The sequence below is a fragment of the Salminus brasiliensis genome, chromosome 13, assembly GCF_030463535.1.
Source record: "Salminus brasiliensis chromosome 13, fSalBra1.hap2, whole genome shotgun sequence".
In the NCBI taxonomy this organism is placed as follows: Eukaryota; Metazoa; Chordata; class Actinopteri; order Characiformes; family Bryconidae; genus Salminus; species Salminus brasiliensis.
This window is the reverse complement of record NC_132890.1, coordinates 4,692,665-4,717,662: the sequence shown is the minus strand read 5'-3', so window position 1 is coordinate 4,717,662 and position 24,998 is coordinate 4,692,665. Positions and strand designations below refer to the sequence as shown.

Below are 24,998 nucleotides of genomic sequence, written 5' to 3'. Positions count from 1 at the left end.
CTCTATAGTCAGCTAGTCCCATGTACTGAACTCTTATTCAACCACGGCAGGATGAATAGTTTTCCCTTATAGGAATCTGATCAGCCATAATATTAGTACCACCTGCCTAATATTGAGTAGGTCCCCCTTGCGCTGCCACAACAGATCTGACCGTTGGAGGCAAAAGTGTCCTGTGGTATCTGGCACCAAGACGTATGCAGCAGATCCTTTAAGTCCTGGAGGTTACGAGCTGTGGCCTCCATGGATCGAATTAAAAGAGCTTTAGCTGGCCATGACCCTGTCACTGGATTACCGGTTGTCCTTCCTTGGAGAACGTTTGGTAGGTACTGGCCCCTGTTAGGTACAAGACCTGCCTGATGTTTTGGAGATGTTCTGACCTTCCAGTCGTCTAGCCATCACAGTTTGGTTCTTGTCAAAGTGGCTCAGATTCTTACTCTTGCCCATTTTTACTGCTTTTTAACACATTATCCCCAACAACCTTTACTTGTAACCAATCTTTACTTGTACCTAGTATGTAGATCCACGCCTTGGCAGATGCCACTGTAGATGAAGATAATCAGTGGTTTTTACCTCATTGATTGGCGCTAAAGTAATGGCTGATCCTAAGTAATAAAAGTGTTCAGTCAGTATAAGTACAAGAAGTATCCATGACTTTAGCCTTATAGCTCCAGCGCCAGAGAAAAGTTGGAACACCTGACATGTCTTACCTGTCTTAGCTGATAATCTATGCTATTATTTTATTAAATTTTTTTTGCTGAACTATTTATTTAACTGTATTTACTGTAATGTGCTCGCAACATTATTCCATATTCTGCTCCAGGGAAAAGCGACGCAGTGTCCCGGTGTCTTCCGCAGACTGGATGCATGCCTGACAGGACCATGAGCTAAAGTTTCTAATTTAATGTCAACTGTCCTGTTCTTCTTGTCTGCTTTACATCTTCCAAATTGAGCTTCCATGCTTCAGCACCTTGCACTTTCTGGGAGAAGAGAGCTCATTGCCTTGTCAAACCACCAGCCTTTTACTTTTTAAGCTGTCTAGCTGTAGCACACATCCACCGTGCTGATGGCTCATTAGCAGAAGATGAAAGCTAAGCGAATGGGCCACGGAGGCGGCTCATATGCTGCTACCCACTGCAGATGAGTCGAACACACCCCGCTCTTTGTCCTGGCCCTCAGAAGCCCCGCGTTATTGGTGTACGTTCGTTCATACATTCGAGTTAATGACTGAGGAGGCAGTAATTCTGGGGGATGTTATGGAAAGTGAGAGCCTAATGCTGAGTAGCTTGGTGCACAAAATGCAGCACGAGCCGACATGTGTTCGGCACTTTCGCTACTGGAATCGAGCTCTTAATTAAACCCGGTGACGGAGTGTATAATTCATTTTATTTCGTTTTTCAGGCTCTGGCAGCTGCTGCCGAAACCTCCCAGATGGAGCATCAATGGAAGGATGAGTTTGCAGTAAGTAATTGATCAGGATATTACACTGTATTATTAATAAAAAGGCTGCCACTAAACAGAACATTGATTTCAGTCCTCACTTTATAATTGGGCTTGTCGTTCAGTGTGTTCACCAGCATATCAGTCAGCTTTGCTGTGATTTGCAGTGTAATGTGCATTTGCAGGGATTGACCTGTTTAACTCAGGGGCGTCCAGTCTTATCCACAAATGGGCCGTGGTGTCTGCTGGTTTCCATCCCAATCAAACTGGTCTCTCAGTCTGCAAACAGTTGGAATGGGTTACCATGCAAACCTCTACCCACACTGGCCCTTTAAGAAGAAGACTGGACACCCCTGATAGTACCTACCAAGAATATTTCTGTTTATATGAGCTGGATACTGCGGTGAATATCCTCTAAATACTGATTTCCAACTGCAGTGACCCCAGATGACCATGTGCATGTGTGTATGTGTATCCTCATAGATCTGATTTCACTGCACACATTCCCTCCGTGGGTCTCCGTATATAATTTCACTGAATACACATTCTACACGTTACCGGTAATTTATTTTTACATTACACTTCAAACACACACACACACACACACACACACACACACACACACACACACACACACACACATAAATGTTCCCTGGTCAGAAGTGAGTATTAATTATATACCTCCTTGTTTTCTGTACTTTTGCTTTGGACCAGGGGCGTAGCACCAAATTCTAGGCCCTGTGCACAAGCTTACAAGTTTACTACCAGTCCAGTAATGACAATCACGGTGGAATTGAAGCGTTTTATAATCACGGGAGTTTCTAACTGAATGTAGACTATTTGCTTTCCCATTTGAGCTTTCTTGGGCATCATCTCCCATAGCATGGATACAGTGAGCGCTGCCGCTTCAGCAGAATGAACACTAGTTAAAAAGCCTGGTGAAGGCAGACTAAAGGTAGACATTTCGTGCAAGGGGCAAGGGTGCATGTCCTCAGACACTATATGTAGACTAGGACACAAAATTCAATGCATCAATCGACAGATTTATTTACCCCAAACATTACAATTACAATAGTTATAAATTGTTTATTTTGATATTTCAATTATTATATTACTATTTAAAGGAAAATCCTCAAAGACCCTCCCCCCCACTTGGGGCCCTGGTATTTTCCGCATTTCAGTGAATAATACGGAAATACCCAAAGTCTTACAGGCTTCAGTGGTTGGTTGAGGTATGGAGTATCTGCCCAGCAACCAAAAAGCATTTTGATTGGTTCATTTAGTACCAGTAGTTTTAAAGAAACTGAAAAAACGATCCTATCAGATTAGAGCGCCGGTTTTCTAAACACCTGCTGGAGTTGACTCATTTTTTTTTATGCAGGTTATAAACTCTGATACCAATTCAGCATTCAATTTTTACAAGCTGTGATTCAGTCTTATGTTAAATGGGACGTTAAAAGGGGGTAAAATGCACATAAACTACTCAACGTTTTCCCCACCCATAGCGTTTGCTTCGCTAAACCTTCCCCACCTGCCGTTTGCACTCTATGCTGGTGGTTCCTCACTACCTACTGGGATTTGAAGGCAACCTCAACCAGGGTGCACACACAACCAGTTTTTATTAAAAGAAGAAAATTGAGAATGACACCAGATTATAAATAGTACATAGTATTTTATCAACTGTACGGAAAACTACAGCGTAGAGAATACTGTGCTTCTATTATACTCCTGTAATACCTGTAATACAGTATTACCCACACATTAAATAATATGAATCATGTGATTAATGCCCCAGCCCTATGCACACGTTCACATCGCATGCACGTATGGTGGCAGACACCTATTACCATATGTTCACAGATAAGTCAGCCTCTGCTTGTTACTGTGCAGTTTACCCAGTTTCTGCACACTGGGGGATATGTATAGACCCTATAATTAGTCTTTACGTCTTTTTTATTATAGTTATAGGAGAGAGAATATCCTTGGCATTCTCACAAATTGTGATATTTGTGAATTCATCCCAATAACAGCGACATACTGTCACACTGTCCCTCTCTGGTTGCACATTACAGTGTTATGCCTTGTCACATGACCTTCACAGCTAATGTTGAACAACGGAAGGGTGCTAGGACTTCAGTCACCTGCACATGCAGTTCTCAGCTATGCACATGCTCGAGCTGACTTGAATAACACGTTGGTGATGTTAGACACTCTTTGAGACGCTGCCCTGAGTGGACCTCCAGTAAAGGCCTGTGTTTTTCTTCCCCATGCAGGACGACGAGATAGTCTATTTCAATGCCAAGGACAATGTAAGTAAATGTTTCTGTTCCGGTGTGCTGTCTGCGAAACGTCCCCTCATTTAGCACTTCTCACTGCAGTTAGTGCACCTCAAAGCATCCTCACGCTATCCACCTGAGATCCTGTGGCGCACTCGCTCAAATCTAATTAACACCGGTAATTGCGGGCGTCATAAAAAAAAATGATGGAGTCCCTCTGTAATGACCAACGTTTTTTTTTACCTTAAAGGGCCCATATTCAGCTTCTCCAATGCGTTTTCTTTTTTTCTCTCAGGTACTGTTATGCTTTTTGTGGATTATTGCCCAAAAAAGTCTATTTTGTAGCCCAATATATTTAAAAACCCTGTTTTTTTGTTTTTTACTGTGGCTTCAGGAACCTATATTTTACCAAAATGCCGTTCTGTCTAAAATTCCCCTCTTTTCATTTTATTGGGTACACAAATAAATTATGATTATGATTATTATATTATTATTATTATGAATATGTTGCACACCTGAGCAGTTCAACAGTATAGATGCTTTGGTGACTTTTTATCAATAATTTATAAATAGTTCTGATCAGAGGAGGATGGGTCGGGTCCCCCTTGTGAGTTTTGGTTCCTCCCAAGGTTTCTTCCTCCAGCTCCGAGGGAGTTGGCTGCTCACTGGGGGTCTTCGATTTTTCAAGTCTTTTTTGTGGATTTTTTTGTCTTTTACTAATGACTGATTATGTAAATCTGCTTTGTGACAACAACAGTTGTAAAAAGCACTGTACAAATAACTTTGACTTGATTTGTTTTGACATATATATATATATATATATATATATATATATATATATATATATATTATAATGAGGCACTGCTTATCTGGGCTCTCCTAAGTGTTTATTTCCTCAGTAAAACACTGATATTAGAATAAACACTAATAATAACACTCCTATAGAAAGTGGTGGAGGTTCTCCATCACTGTGTTCATCATTAGAACATCTCCAAAGTTCTCCTCTCTCATGGAGTCTAGTATTATTTAGAGTTCTCCTCAGATCAACACCTGGTTTGATGGTAAATCAGGGCTGGGGGGCGTCCAGGAGAAACCTGGAGGAACCGAGCTCTGTTCTTCAGATCAGAGAGTTGGCCCCTCTTGTGCCACCACAACAAATCTGACCATTTGAGGTTTGGACTCTACAAGAGCTCTGAAGGTGTCCTGTGGTGTCTGCCACCAAGACTAACATTAGCAGCAGGTTCTTTAAGTCCTGTGGTCCTACGTTGTGAGTTGGGGGCCTCCATGGATCACATCAGTAAGCCTTGGGCATCCTTCCTTGGACTACTTGTGGTAGATACTGACCACTGCATACCAGGATAACTCCTACCTTATGTTTTGGAGATGTTCTGACCCAGTTGTCCAGCCATCACAATCATTTGGTTTTTTGTCAAAAGTGGTTTAGATTCTTACGCTTGCCTAATTTTTCCTGCTTCCAACACTTGCTGCCTAATATGTAGATCCCACCCCTGGACAAGAGTCATTGGAACCAGATAATCATTATTATTCACTTCAAGTGTCAGTGGTTTTAATGTTATGGCTGATAAGTGTACTAGAACTGTATGTAGACTGTATGGTCTTTACGTAGAACATTAAATATTTTAAATACTGGTGATTTTCCCTCATATAGGCCCTATAAAGCTCCTTCGCAAATCACAGGTCCTCCTGGTTTGTTAGTCTAGCCATCTTTTCTTACCAGTCTGGTGATATATGACTCCCTACTCATCGGCTCAGAGAAGAAGAATCGCTGAAAGGATCGAGCACATCCTCCGCTCTGACCCCACAGTCTAGAGAACACACTCACCAGACGCCATACATCACACCTGCCAATTAGCATAGAGGGAAGGAGAGGAACATGGGGAGAGCTGACGTAGAATCAGAGACAGACTGAAGAGCAGGCAGGATGTGCAGCAGTAGAGTGTGTCTAGTTAGAAGGTGTGAGCGCTATTCTGAGTGGTTAATGAGTGTCCGACAGATTCTCATATACTCGCCTGTGTTTCTCCTCTAATACTGGCAGCTTAGTGCCATACAGTGCCGTACCATCACACTGCTCATGACCTAGCCTGCATGTCTATTTTAAGACTGATATGTGTAAAAATCAATGCTTCTTCTGATTGGCTTCCCTGTAAAATGCCTCATGCCTTAAACTAAATGTCCAAATGTTTGTGGACACCCCTTCTAATGCACCACTTGCAAATACACATATACTCACAGAGCTTGTCTAGTGCCTGTAGAGAAGTATTGCCTAGTATTGCCAAGTTAATATGGTGCTCCACCCAATACTTTTGGGATGAGTGGGGAGTTGGGAATGAGGTGGGGTGGTGATCATTACATCATTTAACATCCTGACCTTACTAACACTCTTGTCGCTGATTGCAATCAAATCCTCACAGCAATGTTCCTCCAAAATCCAGTAGAAACCCTTTTTCCCTGGACAGTAGAGACAGTTACCCAAAAAAAAAGCCTACGAATCCGAGATCTTTGACAAGAACCAAACAGAGATGGCTAGAACACTGGGTCAGAACATCAGACAGGTCTTGTGGGTTTTTCCTGGTATGCAGTAAGTGGTCAGTACCTACCCACAGGGTCATGGGCGCCCAGGGCTAATTGAAGCGTGTCAAGGTTAGCCCATCTTTTCCAATCCCACGGAAGAGTTATGCCTTGTGGAGTCCATCCCTTGACAAGTCAGAGCCATTTTAGTGGTACGAGGGGGACCTGCACAATGATAGGCAGGTGGTTATAATGTTATGGCTGATCAGTGTATTGATTTTATTGGTCAAATACATACATTTCATTCATTTCTATGTGATATTTGAATATAGATCACATTGCCTGTGTTTCATCCGAGGTGTTTCTCCTGCAGCTTGACGCTAATGAAACAGAAGGGAGGATAAACCGGATCAGGCCGGATTTTAGAGAAGATCCGTCATTTAAGAATCGCCTCGTGTCCTACAACCATTCAGCTGTGCACATCCCTACAGACATATATGACGGCTGTGAGTACCCCCCCCCCACCACCACCACCACCACACACACACTCATCTTCTAGTTATCCAAAGATCAACATATGTGTTGCGTCGTTGGTAAATGCACATCATACAAAGGCACAGATGCTGCAAAAGTGTGAGCACCCCTGGCTAAATTCTGTATCATGAAGAGAAGAAAATTGTTGTTGTTGTTATTTATTTATTGCAAAGGTTAATGCACATTTAATTAATGTATAATTTAATAATAATAAATAAATAGTAAAAGAGGTCAAGTGTAAAAGCTCTCTTTTAAGTCAGTGCTTTCAGATTTTGGGGATCTTCAGATCAGGAGGTTCTGAGGGCCATTCCAGAAGCTACCGATTGCATTCTTTTAACTAGTCCTTTAAGGTCCACGGAAGACCATGTCCTGCACCGAAGTGGTGAAATGAACTTCCTCTGGGGGTCCGAACAGCAGAGTCCAACGCTCGCTGTCCTCAGACCCAGACTGAAGACCCTCCTCTTCTGAGAGTACTTGGGTGAAGTGTAGTGCCGAGTATTATGGTCTCCATACTGACTTCTGTATTTAGTAGAGTTTAAGATTAGAGGGATCTTCTGGATCCTAGCAGATACAAACTATCCAAATAAGGGTATTTGCGAAAAACATGTATCTCCAAAATGGTGACTTTACAGGAGAAAGCAAAAATGATCAAAACTTTGAATGGAAGTCGATGTAAAATCAGAAATCATTCCAAGTGATTTAGAGCATTTCTATTGGTCCATTCATCCTGAAATATTCACACAGTGTACAGAAGTAGTTACAGGTTCCGAACTATGGTGAAAACTAAAAATGGACAAAAATGGAGATACATGTTTTTCACTGGACAGCAGTGATATACAGCTGTCACAATGATGAGTCATCCCTGTTCCCTGTTGTGCTTGTGCACTTGAATTCGAGTTGTTTCCAGTGAGTCTGCATTTGCGTAAGTGTGACCGTGTTCATACAGAGGTAGCAGGTTGGCCAAGCTGTAGAGTCACAGTTTCAGGACAATTTCCCTGCTGGGACAGCGTCTGGCCCTGCCGCGCAAGACGTCCCTTCCCCATTGACCTTTCCCTGCACGTGCACTTGCACTCAGACCCACAAAAGGGAAGCGAAATTCAAGTAATAAATAATTGACCCTCTTGGCAAAGCCTAAAATTTGACCTTACAGTGTGTTGATCATGTGACCTGGTATGATCAGAGCTATGAGCATCATCGTTCTTCTGAGGGCAGCTTTAAAAGGCAGTGCTGTTGGGCTGCACCTCGCAGTGTGAGAGGTAGAGCTTTACGTGGGTTAAGGGACCTAGTCGACAGAGTGACTTTACTTCTGAAAGCTGTGGTTCAGAGGCCTTTTCTCATTTTTATTGCTCAACCTTCAAGACCGTAACCTTCTAGAGGCAGCCAGGCTTCTGTACTTTCAAAGGAATGGAAATGGGCTTGTAGGTATAGAGCAAAGGTGCATGTATAGAGTCGGCTGCTGCCCAGAAGGAGGAGGCGGAGGAGGAGGAAACAGCCTTGACGATCCCAGCGACGGCAAAACCAATCTCCGCTCGTTTCTGGACTGGCCGTGTCAGTGGCACACATATACACTATCCAGGATGTCCAAATATTTATGGACACCTCTTTTAGTGAATGCATTCAGGTACTTTTACTAAGTTGCACCCTTTGCTGACACAGATGTGCAAAACACACACACACACACAGCTTGTCTAGTCCCTCTAGAGAAGTACAGTCTATAAAACAGGACTCTCTGGAGCAGATGAGCATGAACCTATTGGCACCATGCCAATTGTGCTCTCTGGACTGACAGTGATTGTGGTGGTGCTCCATCCAATACTTTTTTGGGATGAGTTGGAGAGTTAGGGATGATGAGGTGGGGCGGTGCTTATCCAACATCCTGACCTCACTAACGCTCTTGTTGGACAAAAGTATTGGGACACTGCTTACTGCTTATTAATTGTTTCCTCTATTCTATCATTTGCTGGAGTGACTGTCCCTACTCTCCAGGGAAGAAGAAGGCTTTCTACTAGATTTGGAGGAGCATTGCTGTGAGGATTTGATTGCATTTAGCAACAAGAGCATCACTGAGATGAGGATGTTGGATGATCACCACCCCAACTCATCCCAAAAGTGTTGGATGGAGCACCACTATCATCATTCCAGAGAACATTGGAGATCCACTGCTCCACAGCTCGAAGCTGGGGGGCTTTATCCCCCCTATAGCCCATGACTGGCATTAGGCAGCATGGTGCCAATAGGTTAATGTTTATCTGCTATGTACTTTTCTACAGGGACTAGACAAGCCGTGTCCTTGGAATGGAAATAGCAAAGGTACAGCATATGTATAGAGTCTGCTGCCGCCCAGAGAAGAATGAGGAGGAAGGAGGCTTCAGATGGCAATTAGAACTGCACACAAATGCTGTTAACTGAAGCAAATGAGTAGCTAAACATCAAAACCATACAATGCTGCAAGGCTAGCTCCAGTCCTTTCCGCGCCTCCAGTCTCCTTGCTCTAACGTTGTAGCTTCCCTTTCCGCTCAGCCAGCCTGGTGCTGTGTGTTATTCCAGACAGCCTGATGAGTGCTCAGAACACAGGCTCCACCTGAGCTCCTTTCACACAGAGCGGAGCTATTGACGAGCTGACCGGCCTGATTAATCAGCGCAGTGAACGGCTCTCTGCTGGTTCAACTGCTCCAATGGACGTCTGGAGCTCGTGGTGGGTGATGTGGCAAAAGCATAACATCATTAGCTAAATCAAAACGCAGCTACCTGCAAAGCGGATGATAACTCCTGGCTGTGCTTTATGGCAGTTTTAGTATCTTAGTTACTCACAAGCTTCTAAGCTGCTTATGCATAAGAGGCGTGCTGCTGTGCGGGAGGGGAGGGAGGCCTTTTTAGATGTTAAAGCGAAACGTTGGGATGTTTACGGTTTGTTTACGACTTGGAGTCTCTGACATCTGTATTTTCCCACTTTACTTCAAGTGATATGAATGAGAAGCACAAACTTCATCAAGCCAATAAATCGATAACGGAATTCCGCCCCCATCTCTTTTCTTTTATTGTAGACTGTTTTTATGGTTGTTTGCAGTGTTGAGTAATTGCCACAGCCCTAACCCTATACAGCTTACTGAACTACTTACTATACAGCTTATGCAGTTACTCTGCCCTGGTTGTTGTTGTTTACACGCCCTCAATAATTGGGCTTTTTAAGCTCCACCACAAGTGTATACTTTATGCTATGTTGGCGAATACCATTCCGTAATCCGTAACGAGACACTGTACTTCCCTCAAAACAGCTCCATTTACAGTGTATTATAATTTCAAAGATGCTTTATTTGTTGGGTAGGTTGGTTGTAGCTTTGTTGGTGGGTCACATGGGTTAACAATGGCATAATGGTGATATAGAGCATGCATATTTTCAATGATATAGAGCAGTTCAGCAGTGTCTAATTGACCCTTTACCCCTATTTTCTCTCCAATTTGGTTTGGAAGTTACCCAGCCCATACATATCCTCCCCCCATCACATGCTGTCCTCCCAACACTAGGGGGGTGAATACTGACATACGCATGGCGACGCATGCAACGTCATCGGGCAAAAAAACAGTGCCCTCGGAGAAAAGCGCCGCTTACCCATCTCTGATGTATCAGTCAATAGACGCCAGTGCCAGCCAGCATTGCACTGGAGTGATGTGGAGAGAAAGGGCCATCTACCCACCCTGGAGAGAGCAAGGTCAATTGAGCTCCCTCGGGTCCCCGGCTGCCGATGGCTAGCAGCATGACCAGGATTTGAAGTAGCGATCCTCCGGTCATAGTGACAGCGCCTTATTCTGCTGTAGAAAGATTATAAACATGGAAACTTCATGTAATGTAGCAGCTCTAATCTCTAACCGCTAAGCTCTAACTGTAGTTAGGATGTCGTAGGATGTCCTTAAGTAGGCCTAATGTCAGCTGTGGGCTATAAACCCCCCCCCCCCACCCCCACCCCCCAGCATTGAGCTGTGGAGCAATAGAACTGTGTTCTCTGGAATGATGGTGATGGTGCTCCATCCCTACTTTTGGGACCAGTTGGGGAGTTGGAGATAAGGTGGGGTGATGATCTTCCAACATGCAGTTAACACCCCTGACTGCAATCAAATTCTCACAGCAATGCAATCCAAAAATCTTCTTCTTCTGTGGACAGTAGAGACAGTTACTCCAACAAAAGCAGAATTAACTCTTTATAATAGCCTTGATTTTAGAAGAAACAATGAATGAACAGGTGTCCCAATACTTTTGTCCTTATAGTGTATATCATAAGTGGCAATCACTGGGGTCCAAGCACATAGCGTGCTTTTGCCTGCATGTGTATAAAGTACTAGAGACCCAGACTTGAGTAAAAGTACAGGTGCTCTCTCAGAAAAGTGACTTGAGTAGAAGTAGAAGTGTCTCTAAGCTCCAGACTTAAGTGGAAGTACTAAAGTATTCAGCATTTTTATACTTAAGTATTGCGAGTAGTTTATTCTACAATTTACTACTTAAATACTGAAAGTAAAGTAATTGCAGAAGCAGTCAAAAGTTTGAGTATCAGTGTTTATATTAGTTCAGATGCTCAGACTTAAGCACTGTCTCAGTTCCTCTGGCTGTAGTAGAAGGACAGGACTGTAGAAGAGAGTTCATGAACCTTCACAAGTCTTCAGTTCACTCTCTAAACTAACTCGCCCAAAAGAGAGAGAGAGAGAGCTGAGCAGACCTGACTCGACCCACCACATACAAGAGCTTCATCTGTAAAACCAGTGAGGAGAGCAGCTCAAACCCCTGAGCTTCACTCTCTGTAAACTCAACTACAGCTGAAAGAGCTCAGGCCATTCGGACACATACGAGTATTTGCAGGAGGTGAAGATGATGGAGGTGGTTCTTCTGGTGGTTCTTCTTCTTCCATCTGGAGATAAACTAACAGAGCTCTAGCGTTAGTGTCCTCACTGCAGCAGCGGAGTGAGTGAGAGGAGGAACAGCAGCATGCTCACTCACGGCTCCATCGGCTGTTCTGCTCAATGCTGAGACGGCTTCATTAAACCCGGTGACAGCGCCATCTAGCGCTCTGGAGGTGATACTGCGGGTTTGAAAGGATTCGTAGCATTTTTATAATTGTAATGAGTAACGATGTAGCACATCTACAATGTAACGGAGTAAAAGTGTTAAACTCTGCTTCCTTACTAGGAGCAAGGGTTACAAGGAGACTGTGGTGGGAGTGTGCAAGCAGGTGAGCCGGCGTTGGCTGTGGCCTGACCTCGTGTCAGATAAAGAGACGTGTGCAGAATGAAGCAGACGTGTGCATCTTACGTCAAGTGGGAGGAAATAAAGGAAGGCTTGAGTGTGAAAGGCTTGATTGTGTGACTAACATTCAGACATGGTTGGTTAGAAGCTGCAGAACATTGTGCATTAGTTGGAGCCTGCAGTGTGTGTGTGTGTGTGTGTGTGTGTGTGTGTTAGAAAGGACCAAGAAGACCCTGTAAAAAAAAAAAAAAAAAAAAAAAAAAAAACTGAACAGGAAACATCGCATTTTGGCTGCTTGCGTGTGAGTGTGTGTGTGTGTGTTTATTGTCTACAGTGGGTTTAATGAATGTTGCTGGCTGTCACTCAGGCCATGAGAGGATACTGATTTTAATCTAACAACACTCAAAGCCAAGCACACTCGCGGTGACCCATAATAAACACACACACACACACACACACACACACACACATAGAAATAGCTGAGGCCCGTGGCTTCCGTAGGGGAGAAAATTGGATTTTCCAGGATAAAGTGGCACGTCGTTTAGGGGAGAGAAGCAGTGTGTGGTGTGTGTGTAGACCCTCCACAGTCTAGAGATGCAACAAAAGCTTACCGTCATTAAGAGAGACAACACTGAATGAAGCAGGCTTGGGAAAATAGCCTTTTTTTCCACGAGGGGGAGAGAGAGGAAATGGAATTCAGTGTGTGTGTGTGTGTGTGTGTGTGTGTGTGAGAGAGAGAGGGGAGGGGGGTGTATGTGTGCAGAATGTGTTTGGAGGAGCAACAATACACAGTATGAATTCCTCCTCATGAGCAAGGAAAGAAATGAGCCAGTTCTGTTGCAGCGTGGTCTGTTTACTGCTGGTCATGTATTTAGACCAGGGGTCGTTTCCTGACCCATATCTAAGACACGTGCATCCCAACTGATGTTTGAGGACATTTGAGGAACTATAAAATTGACCTCACTAACGCTCTTGTGCCTGACTGCAATCAGATCCTCACAGCTATGCTTCAAAAGCTAGTAATGCACACTCACCCACACACTCACAGAGCTTGTCTAGGCTCTGTAGAGAGGTATTGCTAACAGAATAGGACTCTCTGGAGTCCTATTGGCACTGAGCCTAATGCCTTTGGAATAATGGATGGAGCTCCATCCAGTACCTTTGGGGTGAGGTGGAATGGTGATCATCCGACATCCTAGCCTCACATACGCTCTGGTCCCTGAATGCAATCAAATCCTCACAGCAATGGTCATTCAAAGTCTAGTAGGAAGCCTTCTTCCCTGGACAGTAGAGACAGTTACTCCAACAAAAGCAGGATCAACTCTTTTAGTACTGCTTGATTTCTGAAGAAAGAATAAATGAGCAGGTGTCCCAATACTTTTGATCTCGACATCTAGCTCAGCTAGAGCATCTAGATCAGTTTGAGGAGATGCTCTTGCTGATGTTTTTACATGTTAGCTAGATGTAAAAACATCAGCTATAGTGGTGAACATCTAGCTAACATGCAAAAAAACATCAGCTATAGTGGTGAACATCTAGGTAACATGTAAAAACATCAGCTATATTGGTGAACATCTAGCTAACATGACAAAACATCAGCTATAGTGATGAACATCTAGGTAACATGTAAAAACATCAGCTATAGTGATGAACATCTAGCTAACATGACAAAACATCAGCTATAGTGATGAACATCTAGGTAACATGTAAAAACATCAGCTATAGTGATGAACATCTAGCTAACATGACAAAACATCAGCTATAGTGATGAACATCTAGCTAACATGACAAAACATCAGCTATAGTGGTGAACATCTAGGTAACATGTAAAAACATCAGCTATAGTGGTGAACATGTTACCTAGATGTTCACCACTATAGCTGATGTTTTGTCATGTTAGCTAGATGTTCACCAATATAGCTGATGTTTTTTTTTACGTTAGCTAGATGTTCACCAATATAGCTGATGTTTTTTTTTACGTTAGCTAGATGTTAACCACTATAGCTGATGTTTTTACGTTAGCTAGATGTTAACCACTACAGCTGATGTTTTGCTCACAGATTTTACTTCTCTACAGTTTTGATTTGATGACAGTTGTATATGTTGTATCTTCACTCCAGCAGTCAGCAGTCTAACCTCCAAAGTGATTCATTCAACAAACTCACACAGTTTCCTAAACACACTACCGCAGCAAGTCTCACTAATACCCCGAAAGCAAAGCAGAAGCATACATCACACCGAAACCCCTCATATCTCTCACACTCTGACCCCCCGTCTCCCCCTCGCGTCTCCCTCCTTCACACCCTCGGCCGGCCGATAAAAATAAATTGTTATGGCAACGATAACGCTGAATTTTTCATGGTTCATTAGATTTATGGAGGACGTTTTGCCCGTCTGATGAGCATATTCTTCACCGGCACTTCCACAGCAGCCTATCGCCTCATGGCCTTTTCAGAGATGAGAGATTTGATAAGATGATTACAGGTTTCCATGGTTTCCCGTACTGATGATGCAATAAAGTCAATCAGCGTGTTTGCGGCTCAGGAGCTGGAGAGCCCTCTCTGAATAACACAGAATTATCCTTTTCACAGCCACAGAAGACAAGTGGATATTACACCCCTCACTCTCCCTCTCACTCTCCCTCTCCCTCTCCCTCTCTCTCTCTCTCTTTCTCTCTTTGTCTGGCTCTCTCGCTCTCCACTCTCACAATTCAATTCCGGGTGTTTTATTGGCGTGACAGTTAATGCTACATTTCTCAAAGCTCGGGTTACGAAGTTTTCGGATATAACAGGAACACACCCCTTACTCCACTCACACACACACACACACACACACCCCACACACACACTTTATCAGGGTACAATAAATATTGTGTGAACCATTTGACTCTCAATTTGACAGAGTGGAACGTGGAGGCCTTCTCCTCTTTTGTACCATAGTTACCTGCACAGCAACATCGAGGCCGTGTGTGTGTGAGTGTGCTTACTCATCTTTGCTGTAGAACTAATCGATACCCGGTGATTTTGTGTGTGTGTGTGTGTGTGTGTGTGTGTGTGTGTATGTGTGTGTATTGTACAGCCACCATTGTGTTGAACGAGCTGAACTGGACTGAAGCATTGGAGGATGTGTTTAAGAGGAACAAGGAGGAGGACCCGACTTTACTCTGGCAAGTTTTCGGCAGCGCAACTGGACTGGCCCGTTATTACCCTGGTATGCTTTTCTGTCTTTCTGTATATATATATATGTATATGTGTGTGTGTGTGTGTGTGTGTGAAAGAAAGACATTAGTACCACCTGCCTAAGGCCCCCCTAGTGCCACCACAACAGGTCTGACCATTCATCGAGGCATGAACTCAACAAGGCCTCTGAATGTGTCCAGTTGTATCTGGCACCAGAACTTTAGCAGCAGGTCCAATAAGTTGTGATGTAGGCCTCCATGGATCACATCAGTGAGCTTTAGGGGCCCATGACCCTGTTGGTGATTGGAGCACTTTTGGTAGGTACTGACCACTGCATACCAGAAAAAACCCACCAGACCTGCCTGTTGATGTCTTGGAGATGTTCTGACCCAGTCGTCTAGCCATCACAGTTTGGTTCTTGAGATTCTTATTCTTTAAGAACTGACTGTTCACTGTTCCAATGTAGACCGATGCCTCTTTAGATAAAGATAATCAATGTTTTTCACTTCAGTGGTGCTAATGTTATGGCCAATCGGCATATATGTGTATGTACACTTCATACAGAGAGAGACTATTCTCAGTGTTCGCTGTATAGCATTTCATACCTTCAAAATGAGCGATATCCCACTGAAAAGATCTGTGTGTGTGTGTGTGTCCATTCTTGTGAGTATGTGTGCGCTCCTGCTGAACTCTCTGCTGGCGTCTCCTTCCCACTGATGAGATGATTTTTTGTCTCGGAGATGATTTCTTTTCTCTGAATAGTCTCCAGTAGAAAAAAAATGACCCTTTATGTCTTAGTCTGATGCAGGGGCCGATCCTGCCATAACACAGCCCCACTGTCTCTAATTGGTAAACATGGCATGTGGTCCCAGCTCAAATTACACTGACATTTTAATATCAAATTATAATGTCAAATATGCTAGCAGCTCAGCAGAGGGCTTGCTGAAGCCTTCCGAGCCCTAATGGTGATGGAGTAGAGAAGTAATGAACCACTCAATTCATTTGGATTACTTTCAGGTTCACAATTGGAAACGCTTTCGTTTAAAGTTTGCATATAAATTGTATATTAGGCGAAATGAAATTCAGGCAAAATAAATATTGAATTTTTACGAGGATGCATACGAGAAATGCATTGTTCGTACTACTTTTGCTACGTGAACTTCTACGCGTGTTATGAGTTCTGTATGTTTCGGACGTCCTGCTCAATAGTTACGCTAAGCCTCGTCAAACCTGGCGGGACCCTGCACTATGACAAACACGCATAGAGCAATCAGAAATACTCTCCTCTACTACCATAATGTGTGTGAGTGTTACGATGAGCCACAAGCGATACACGTCAAAGTGACTCAATGAGTGTGTCACTCATACACACATCTCACCTCTTGCACTCGCTGGCTTATGTTCAATCAAAACAACCAGATGCATCTGAACACGGCCCGGGCTAATAATACACAGCTCCTTAAATAGCTGCTGACTAGGTCTGGTTTGGTTTCACTAGCCTAGTGGTTCTCAACTCTGGTCCTGGAGGACCCCCTGCCCACAGTGTAGTGCTTACCCTGCTCCACACACACCTCCAAGCCCATCCTGAGTTAAAGGTAGGTAGGCTGTTAGAGTAGGAAAGAACTAAACCATGCAGGGCAGGGCGTTCTCCAAGAGCAGGGTTGGGAACCACTGCACAGGGAACCTGTGATAAATAGCCCCACATTCAGTCATTCATCAATTAACCTTAAATAAATCAACATGGCACCTGTAACCACATAATAATTAGTGGTAATTACCGCCAGTGAGGAAAATGCTGTGTATGTTTCCAGATGACTCCGCAAGATTTGTGTGTATGAATGATGCTTTGTTGTTGTAATACTGACAGATCGGTCTAGCTCTCCAAATCTTGCTGTTCATTTCTGCGTGTAGAGCATCTTTATCTTCAGAGTTGTTTCCTCATACATATTAATGTGTAGCATTGTGCAGGGAAATGTTGACGTGTTAAATCCTACTAAAAGGAGCCACTTTTTCATAGAGGACCTCACTTGCCTCAGAAAGTGTTGAGAGGAATGCAAATCAAGAGGAACATCAACACTTTGAGCCTTTTGGAATATTGTTAATGGACTGATAAGTTGAAAGTGGAAAACTTTGGTCCTGATAAATCTAGTTAACACAGCATTCAGCAGTAAGAACATAACACCAACTGTCAAACATGGTGGTGGTAGTGTGATGACTGCTTCAGGGCCTGGGCGACTTTCTATAGTCGAAGGAACCATGAATTCCGCTCTGTACTATAAAATCCTACAGGAATGTCCAGTCATTGGTCCATGATCTGAAACTCTGAACTTAATTTAGTGGCCTCCTCAAAGTTCTGACCTCAACCCCATTGAGATGCTCTGGCAGGACCCTAAACAGGAAAACAACAGTGATAAACAAAATATGCACAGTAATATAGTAATAGTCTAGGTGTTGCAGAGCCTTTTTTCTTCAGTAAATGAAGCATCATTATCTTCAGCATTGTTTTTAAGTCTCAGGCCTATTAAAGTGTAGCATTACGCAGGAAAATGTTGGGGTGTTAAATCCTACTAATAGGAAGAACTTCCTCCAGCCGCTTGTACATGGTTCAAATATTCACACGTATGTTCAGATATTAACAAACTTCTAAGGGGAAAAAAATAGAAAGTGCTTCATTCATTAATTCATTAATTTATTTATTTATTTATGTAAGAGTATTCTTTTTTCTCCAGCTTCTCCTTGGAAGGATGCCAGAAAGACACCAAGTAAAATCGACCTGTACGATGTCCGTCGCCGACCCTGGTACCAGCAATTTACACTTCTGTTTGCATGCAAGTCATGTGTGGGACTGGTTTTGTCACTGAATAATGCAGTGTGGTACATGGAAGCATATCATCACTGAGATATTAAAAACAATAAATAAATAAATGAATAAATAAATAAATAAAGATATAGAAGTAAAACGTTTTATTGTGTGAACATTTAGTGACCAATGGACAAATAGAATAATACATTAAGATCATTGTCCTACTGTATATTATGTGTGTATATATATATATATATATATATATATATATATATATATATATATATATATATATATATATATATATATATATATACACACAAAATGTACACAAAATGTAATATGATATATATGATATATGATATCATATTACATTTTGTGTTCCTCCTCTTGTTTTATTCAGGTATGTACAGGGTGCTGCCTCGCCTAAGGACATGCTGATTCTGGTGGATGCGTGAGTGGATTTCATATTAGTACATTATCCCACATCAAGCCTGGCCTTGCTTCAATAACTGCCATCTTTCCCTTTTGTCTGCCTCTAAAGGGTGCTGGGAGTGATTGAATAGGGCTCAGGTGTTGTGTGTTCTTGTCTGTGTGTATATGTGAGGGAGCCCTTTGCACCTATTAGTATCTATTAGGACACATCCCACCTGCTCTGTATTATTGAATATACCCAGTGTAATGTGGAGATTATATTCAGTGCGGTGAAAAAAAATCCTTCCATCTATTTTTGTATTTTAATCACAGAAAATTGTTTCAGACCCTCAAGCAAAATGTAATAAGAAAATTCGGACAAATGCAGTTCCTCAGTGACCACTGTTTCCATTATCTAACACTAGCTAGGCAGGTGTAAAAATTGCCCCCTAGTTACTCAGATCAATCTGTTAGCCTAATGTAGTTGAAACTGTAACTGGGATTAGTTATGGTAGGCCCACCCAGGCTTGATTACTGCCCACCCTGTAGAACTTAAACTCTTGAATACTATTTTAAACAATGCGGAGCAAGCTAAAGTAATCAGAGTGCAGCTACTCCATGTAATGAACAGAAATGGTGCCACGGAGGTCCAGGTCTACTCTAGCCCATCACTCTCCCTGTCAATCACTTCATTCCTAAGTGTAACTCCGCCTTCTTACACTAAAAACTGATTCCTGGGGAAAAATAAAAAATGGGTCAATATTAGCACAGGGAAAACTAACTGCTGGAATTTGGAGACGCTAGAGATTGAAAGACAGTTTAGAGGAGAAAAAGCCAGTAGAGGAAATAATTGTGTTCTGGACATTGGTACTGAACAATATAAAGGTAAAATATGCAAGTCTCATGCATATTAAAATAGAAATTAAGGGGTTAAATTCTATTAATAGGAGGGACTTCCTCTATACCATACCTACTGTCAAACATAGTGGTGGTAGTGTGATGGCTGCTCTCTGTATGTGATGGAACCATAAATTCTACCCTCGACTAGAAAATCCTGCAGGAATGTCCAGTCATCAGTCCGTGATCTGAAACTCAGAACATAATGAAGTGACCTCCTTAAAGTCCTGACCTAAACCTCATTGAGATGCTTCAGCAAAAGCGAGCAAAACAGTCATATACAAAATACACACAGTAATATAGTATAATATAGACTTGGTGTTGCAATGGTCCTGCAGACAGTCACTCTCACTGTCAATCAGTACAGTGTAACTCCGCCTTCTTACGCTAGAGCATAACACTGGTTTAAAGACTGATTTCTGGGGCAAAATAAAAAACTGGGCAATATTAACTGCTGGAATTTGGAGACTGGGGATGGAAAGACAACTTAGAGGATGAAAATGAGCTGTTTTGTAGTTGAAACATATGGGGATAGGCGGAGCTACATGTCATACTGCAACGTGCCAGTAGAGGCGCTAGACCTGTGGTTGCTTCACATTTGAGAGATGTCCTTTATACCAACATCATACCTACTGTCAAACATAGTGGTGGTAGTGTGATGGCTGCTCCCTGTACGTGATGGAAGCATAAATTCTACTCTCGACTAGAAAATCATGTAGGAATGTCCAGTCATCAGTCCGTGATCTGAAACTCAGAACATAATGAAGTGACCTCCTTAAAGTCCTGACTTAAACCCCATTAAGATGCTTCGGCAAAAGCGAGCAAAACAGTCATATACAAAATACACACAGTAATATAGTATAATATAGACTTGGTGTTGCAATGGTCCTGCAGACAGTCACTCTTACTGTCAATCAGTGTAACTCCGCCTTCTTACGCTAGAGCATAACACGGGTTTAAAGACTGATTTCTGGGGCAAAATAAAAAACTGGGCAATATTAACTGCTGGAATTTGGAGACTCTGGGGATGGAAAGACAGCTTAGAGGATGAAAATGAGCTGTTTTGTAGTTGAAACATATGGGGATGGGCGAAGCTACATCATACTACGTCATACTGCAACGTGCCAGTAGAGGCGCTAGACCTGTGGTTGCTTCACTTTTGAGAGATGTTGCACGGCCCATGTTCTCTACGGTCATTGGTTTGGACTAATTGAGGTTATGAGGCGGGTCTGATTTGAAGCCCATTGAGATGCTGTGGCACGAGATCCAGTCAAGTAAACAGTTCTGTTCCTGCATGTTTTCCTTGTCTGACATGACATTTCGGAACAGCATCTAAAACAATTTATTGTGTATATCATTTACAAATATGCAAATATGCCATTTTTTCAAAGAGTAAATGATAATTGTGGTCGTCTGTTTATTTATTCGATTATTTGTTGTTTACTGTTTACTGCATTTACTGTTGTCTGCTTATGCCAGACTAGTCCAACCCAGATTAAATCCTACCACATTCAGTTGTTTCTGGCCTGGTCCTGATTCTGTTTCTGTGCCTGTTTCAGGAGCGGCAGCGTGTCCGGCTTAACTCTCAAGCTCATCCGAACATCCGTCAGCGAGATGCTGGAGACGCTCTCTGATGATGACTATGTGAATGTGGTGAATGTAAGTGTTGACTCATCGCTCTGAAGGTGTCAATTTAACTGGTGATTTCAGGATGTTAGAATTGATTATGATTGGTTTAGAATAATATCCAGTAAAGTACTCCCCCCATTTTTGGCCCAATGAACATTTCAAGGCTTCAGAATCAGGATATTTACAGTTTTTATTGTCATCCAACACCTGGTTTGGTGGTAAATCAGGGCTTAATGATGGTAAATCAGGTGAGCTGCTGCTGCTGCTGCTGCTGATGAAGTTGAACACATCCTCCACGCTGTGCTGGCTGGACTGGGGGGGGGCGTCCATGAGAAACCTGGAGGAACCGAGCTCTGTTCTACAGACTAGCTCACCGACAAGATCTCACTTCTTTCTTCAGAATGAGAGAAAGCTCTTGTTTCTCCTTTTTACTGGATTTATGTTCAGCTGCTTTATCTGTTCTGATGAGATCTGGAGCTTCTACAGTAAAAACTCTCTCACTGCTGAGAGACATGCTTGAATTAATATGCTTGGGTGCCTAAAACCATTATTCAGTACTATATATACACACTACATGTCCAAATGTTTGTGGACACCCCTTCTAATGAATGCATTCATTCACTACTTTTAAGTTGCACCCATTGCTGACACAAGCTTGTCTAGGCCCTGTAGAGAAGTACAGTCAGTAGAATAGGACTCTCTGCAGCAGATAAGCATGAGCCTAATGGCACCATGCCCTAATGCCAGGCATGGACTATAGGGGTATTAAGCCAGCACTGGAGCATCTGTGGAGCAGTGGAAGAACGGTGTTCCCTGGAATGATGGTGATGGAGCTCCAGCCATTACTTTTGGGATGAGCTGAGGATGATGTGAGGTGGTGCTCATCCAACATCTTGACCTCACTAAAGCTCTTGTGGCTCAATGCAATCAAATCCTTCAAGCGGTCCTTCAAAATCTAGTAGACAGCCTTCCTCCCTGAGGCGTAGACACAGTTACTCCAACAAAAGCAGGATAAAGCAGGATTTTAAACACCCTTGATTTCGGAAGTAACAATGAATGGGCAGGTGTCCCAATACTTTTGTCCAAATTTTGTACCATTCTCCTGAAGTCATTCTTAATTTTCAGGATACTTTTCTATAGAGTGATGAGCTCTTTGGAAGACTGGGATCCCGTTACATCCAGCACAACCACAGCTAGCACAGCATTCCGCAGTCTGGTCGCGGTTTCGGTGTATGTTTAAAAATATCTATTCTGAACTGTACCAAAATAATATGATCAAATGGAAACTTTGTGGTATATGAGAATTTGGCATGTATTGAATCATATCCTACAGAATTGAAACTTAATACACCCCGTAGTATCTATATTCCGGGCAATGGAAAGGTATAAAAAGTGGTTGCTGATGGAACAGGAGGAAATGGATTTGTAGAATTTCAAGAAAGAGAAGATTCATTCAGGTCTGAGCACATAGTGCAGCTATATGCACTCTATCAGTGCTGAGATGGCTATATTTAAGTTGCATGTCTATGTGTCTCTCTGTGTGTGTGTGTGAGTAAGGGAGAAAGACCAGGAGAGAGATGGAGGTAAAATAATGAAATATGGATCGGGCTCCAGCTTGCCACTTGAAAACAGGCTCTTAATGAAAAGGCTGCTTGAGCCGGTGTGTGCGCTGAATTGGAGGCGCGCGGCCGGAGCGAGCGCTGAGAGATCAGGCGGAGAGCGGCCGGAGGAAATGCCCATCTATCATTCCACTCAGAGAGAGCCTGCGAGCCCCGGTGGCCCTGCGGCAGCCTGAGCCCGAACTCCTGCAGGATTAATCTGAGCCCGCTTCCCCTCTCTCCTCCACTCTCACCCAGGCGCACTCCTCCATCCGTCACACTCTCATTCCCAAAGCCGCCCCTCTGATATTACCTGACAGATCCGGCGAGCTTATTGGAAATTTCACCACCTTAGCAGAGGGGGTGACGTTCGGAAGTTTTCGTTTCAAATGTCACACCTGATTCGTGCATTTCTCTGATAAGATTACAGATTTTTTTCCCACCATTTTTCCCTCTCTGGAATTTAGTAGCATTTCTTCTCGCTTTGGAGCGTCGGGCTCTGGCAGGGGATAAGCCGTCTGAGATCTGTCAGCTGGCTATGCTTGAAGAAACGTATGTGTGTGTGTGTGTGTGTGAAAGGTTGATCACGCTTGCTTGCTTAATATTGATGAGAAGGATTCACTCCTCCCTCTAAGCAGTTTGAAACTAATTAGCGTTAATTAAGGACTTGGTAAAAACCCTATTCACACAATCTCAAGTACACTATATGGACAAAAGTATTTGGACACCTGCTCATTCATTGCTTCTTCTGAATTCAAGGGTATTAAAAATAGTTTATCCTGCTTTTGCAGGATAGTAACTGAGTAACTGTCTCTACTGTCAGGAATGGCTTTTTTTTGGAACATTGCTATGAGCATTTGATTGCATATAGCAGCAAGAACGTGAGTGAACGAGGTCAGGATGTTGGATAATCACCACCCCATCTCATCATCCCCAACTCCCCAGCTCATCCCAAAAGTATTGGATGGAGCTCCACCATCACCATCATTCCAGAGATCACAGTTCTTCCACTGCTCCACATCTCGATGCTTTATAAAGGGGGGGCTGTAAACCAGTTGAGCCCACGCCTGGCATTAGGCAGCATGGTGCCAACAGGTTCATGTTCATCTGCTTCAGGAAGTCCTATTGTATTGGCAGTACTTCCCTACAGGGACTAGATGAGATCTGTATGTGCAATTGGTTGCTGGTTGGTGTGTTGCAACAGATAACACCTGCCATTGCGTTACAACAACACCATGTGGGAGACCAGGGTTCGTTTCCCGGTCTGGGTGACTATGCTGCGCTACACCAATAAGAGTCCCTGGGCAAGACTCCTAACACTACATTGGCCCACCTCTGTAATACGAGTAACCTTGTAAGTTGCTCTGGATAAGAACGTCAGCTAAATGCCATAAATGTAAATGCAATTGCACATTGTGTAAGCGATAGGTGCAACTTAAAGTTGCTGAATGCGTTCTTTAGAAGGGGTGTCCACAAACATTTGGACATATAGAGGACAAACCTAACCAGTTTAAATGATATTCTGAGATGACAGTGGGCAAAGGGTGCTAGCATCTCAGAAACCACTAAGTTCGCCACTAGTGTCATCCAAGCCGAGGCTGCTTATTCCCATTATTAGGTAGATGGTCCTAATATTATGGCATGACTGTTTATAAAGCATGGGCCTCTCTGATAACCACTGACATTACAGTACCTCTCCAGCTTGAACTAGTCCAGCTCAAAATAGAGTAGTGATAATGATGTGCTGCACCGTCTCCGCTATATGGTGCTATATGGTCGGAGCTGTGATATATGGTGTAGTGCTGTGGGATGAGGAGCTCTTGCAGTGGGTTTCATCACTCAGACCATCAGCTCTCAAATCAGTGCGGGAACAGCCGGATGATGCTGCTGTCACTCAGTGAGCCTCATGGGCCCTAAAACCACTGTCCATCATCAGTCCATCTAATGCATCACCCAATCAATAAGAGCCCACCCATTATGGATTACATACACCCTGAGTTATATACACAAACACTATATGGCCAAATGTTTGTGGACACACCTTCTAATGAATGCATTTAGGCAAGCCTGCATTTAGGCAAGCCTGTTCACTCTGCAGCCATCTTTGCAATGCTGTCAGGTGTTTTAGAATCAGAATCAGAATCAGAAATACTTTATTGATCCCAGGAGGGAAATTACAAATTATTTCCAGTCGTACTGCAAGCCTTCTACTTGTGGCATAAACAGCAAGCTGATTGGCTCATTTGAAAAAAGCAGAAAAAGCAGGACTTTATCTGTAAACAGACGCCATGCTGAGCATTACGAGCAATTTTTTTATTGTTATTTATTTATTTATTTTATTTATTATTTATTTATTTATATCTATTTATTTTTAGCCCCATTTTCTACCGTAAATGAGGAGACCAGCCACTGGTTGAAATATAAATGCAACGCAACTCCCATTCATATTTCATCCAGTGGCCGGTCTTC

The 24,998-nt window shown here is 43.0% G+C and overlaps 1 protein-coding gene across 3 annotated transcripts in view; it reads left to right on the top strand.

Moving 5' to 3' along the window:
* Positions 1 to 24,998, top strand: part of LOC140575554 (voltage-dependent calcium channel subunit alpha-2/delta-1) — a 134,575-nt gene that overhangs the window by 45,693 nt on the left and 63,884 nt on the right. For 2 of the 3 annotated variants that reach the window (XM_072695941.1, XM_072695943.1), the window contains exons 4-10: positions 1,399 to 1,458; positions 3,711 to 3,746; positions 6,616 to 6,748; positions 15,088 to 15,219; positions 17,918 to 17,987; positions 18,395 to 18,445; positions 20,862 to 20,961. In XM_072695941.1, the coding sequence (XP_072552042.1) occupies positions 1,399 to 1,458; positions 3,711 to 3,746; positions 6,616 to 6,748; positions 15,088 to 15,219; positions 17,918 to 17,987; positions 18,395 to 18,445; positions 20,862 to 20,961 (582 nt within the window). The remainder of the gene's footprint in view (positions 1 to 1,398; positions 1,459 to 3,710; positions 3,747 to 6,615; positions 6,749 to 15,087; positions 15,220 to 17,917; positions 17,988 to 18,394; positions 18,446 to 20,861; positions 20,962 to 24,998) is intronic. The other variant, XM_072695942.1, reaches the window with a different exon arrangement.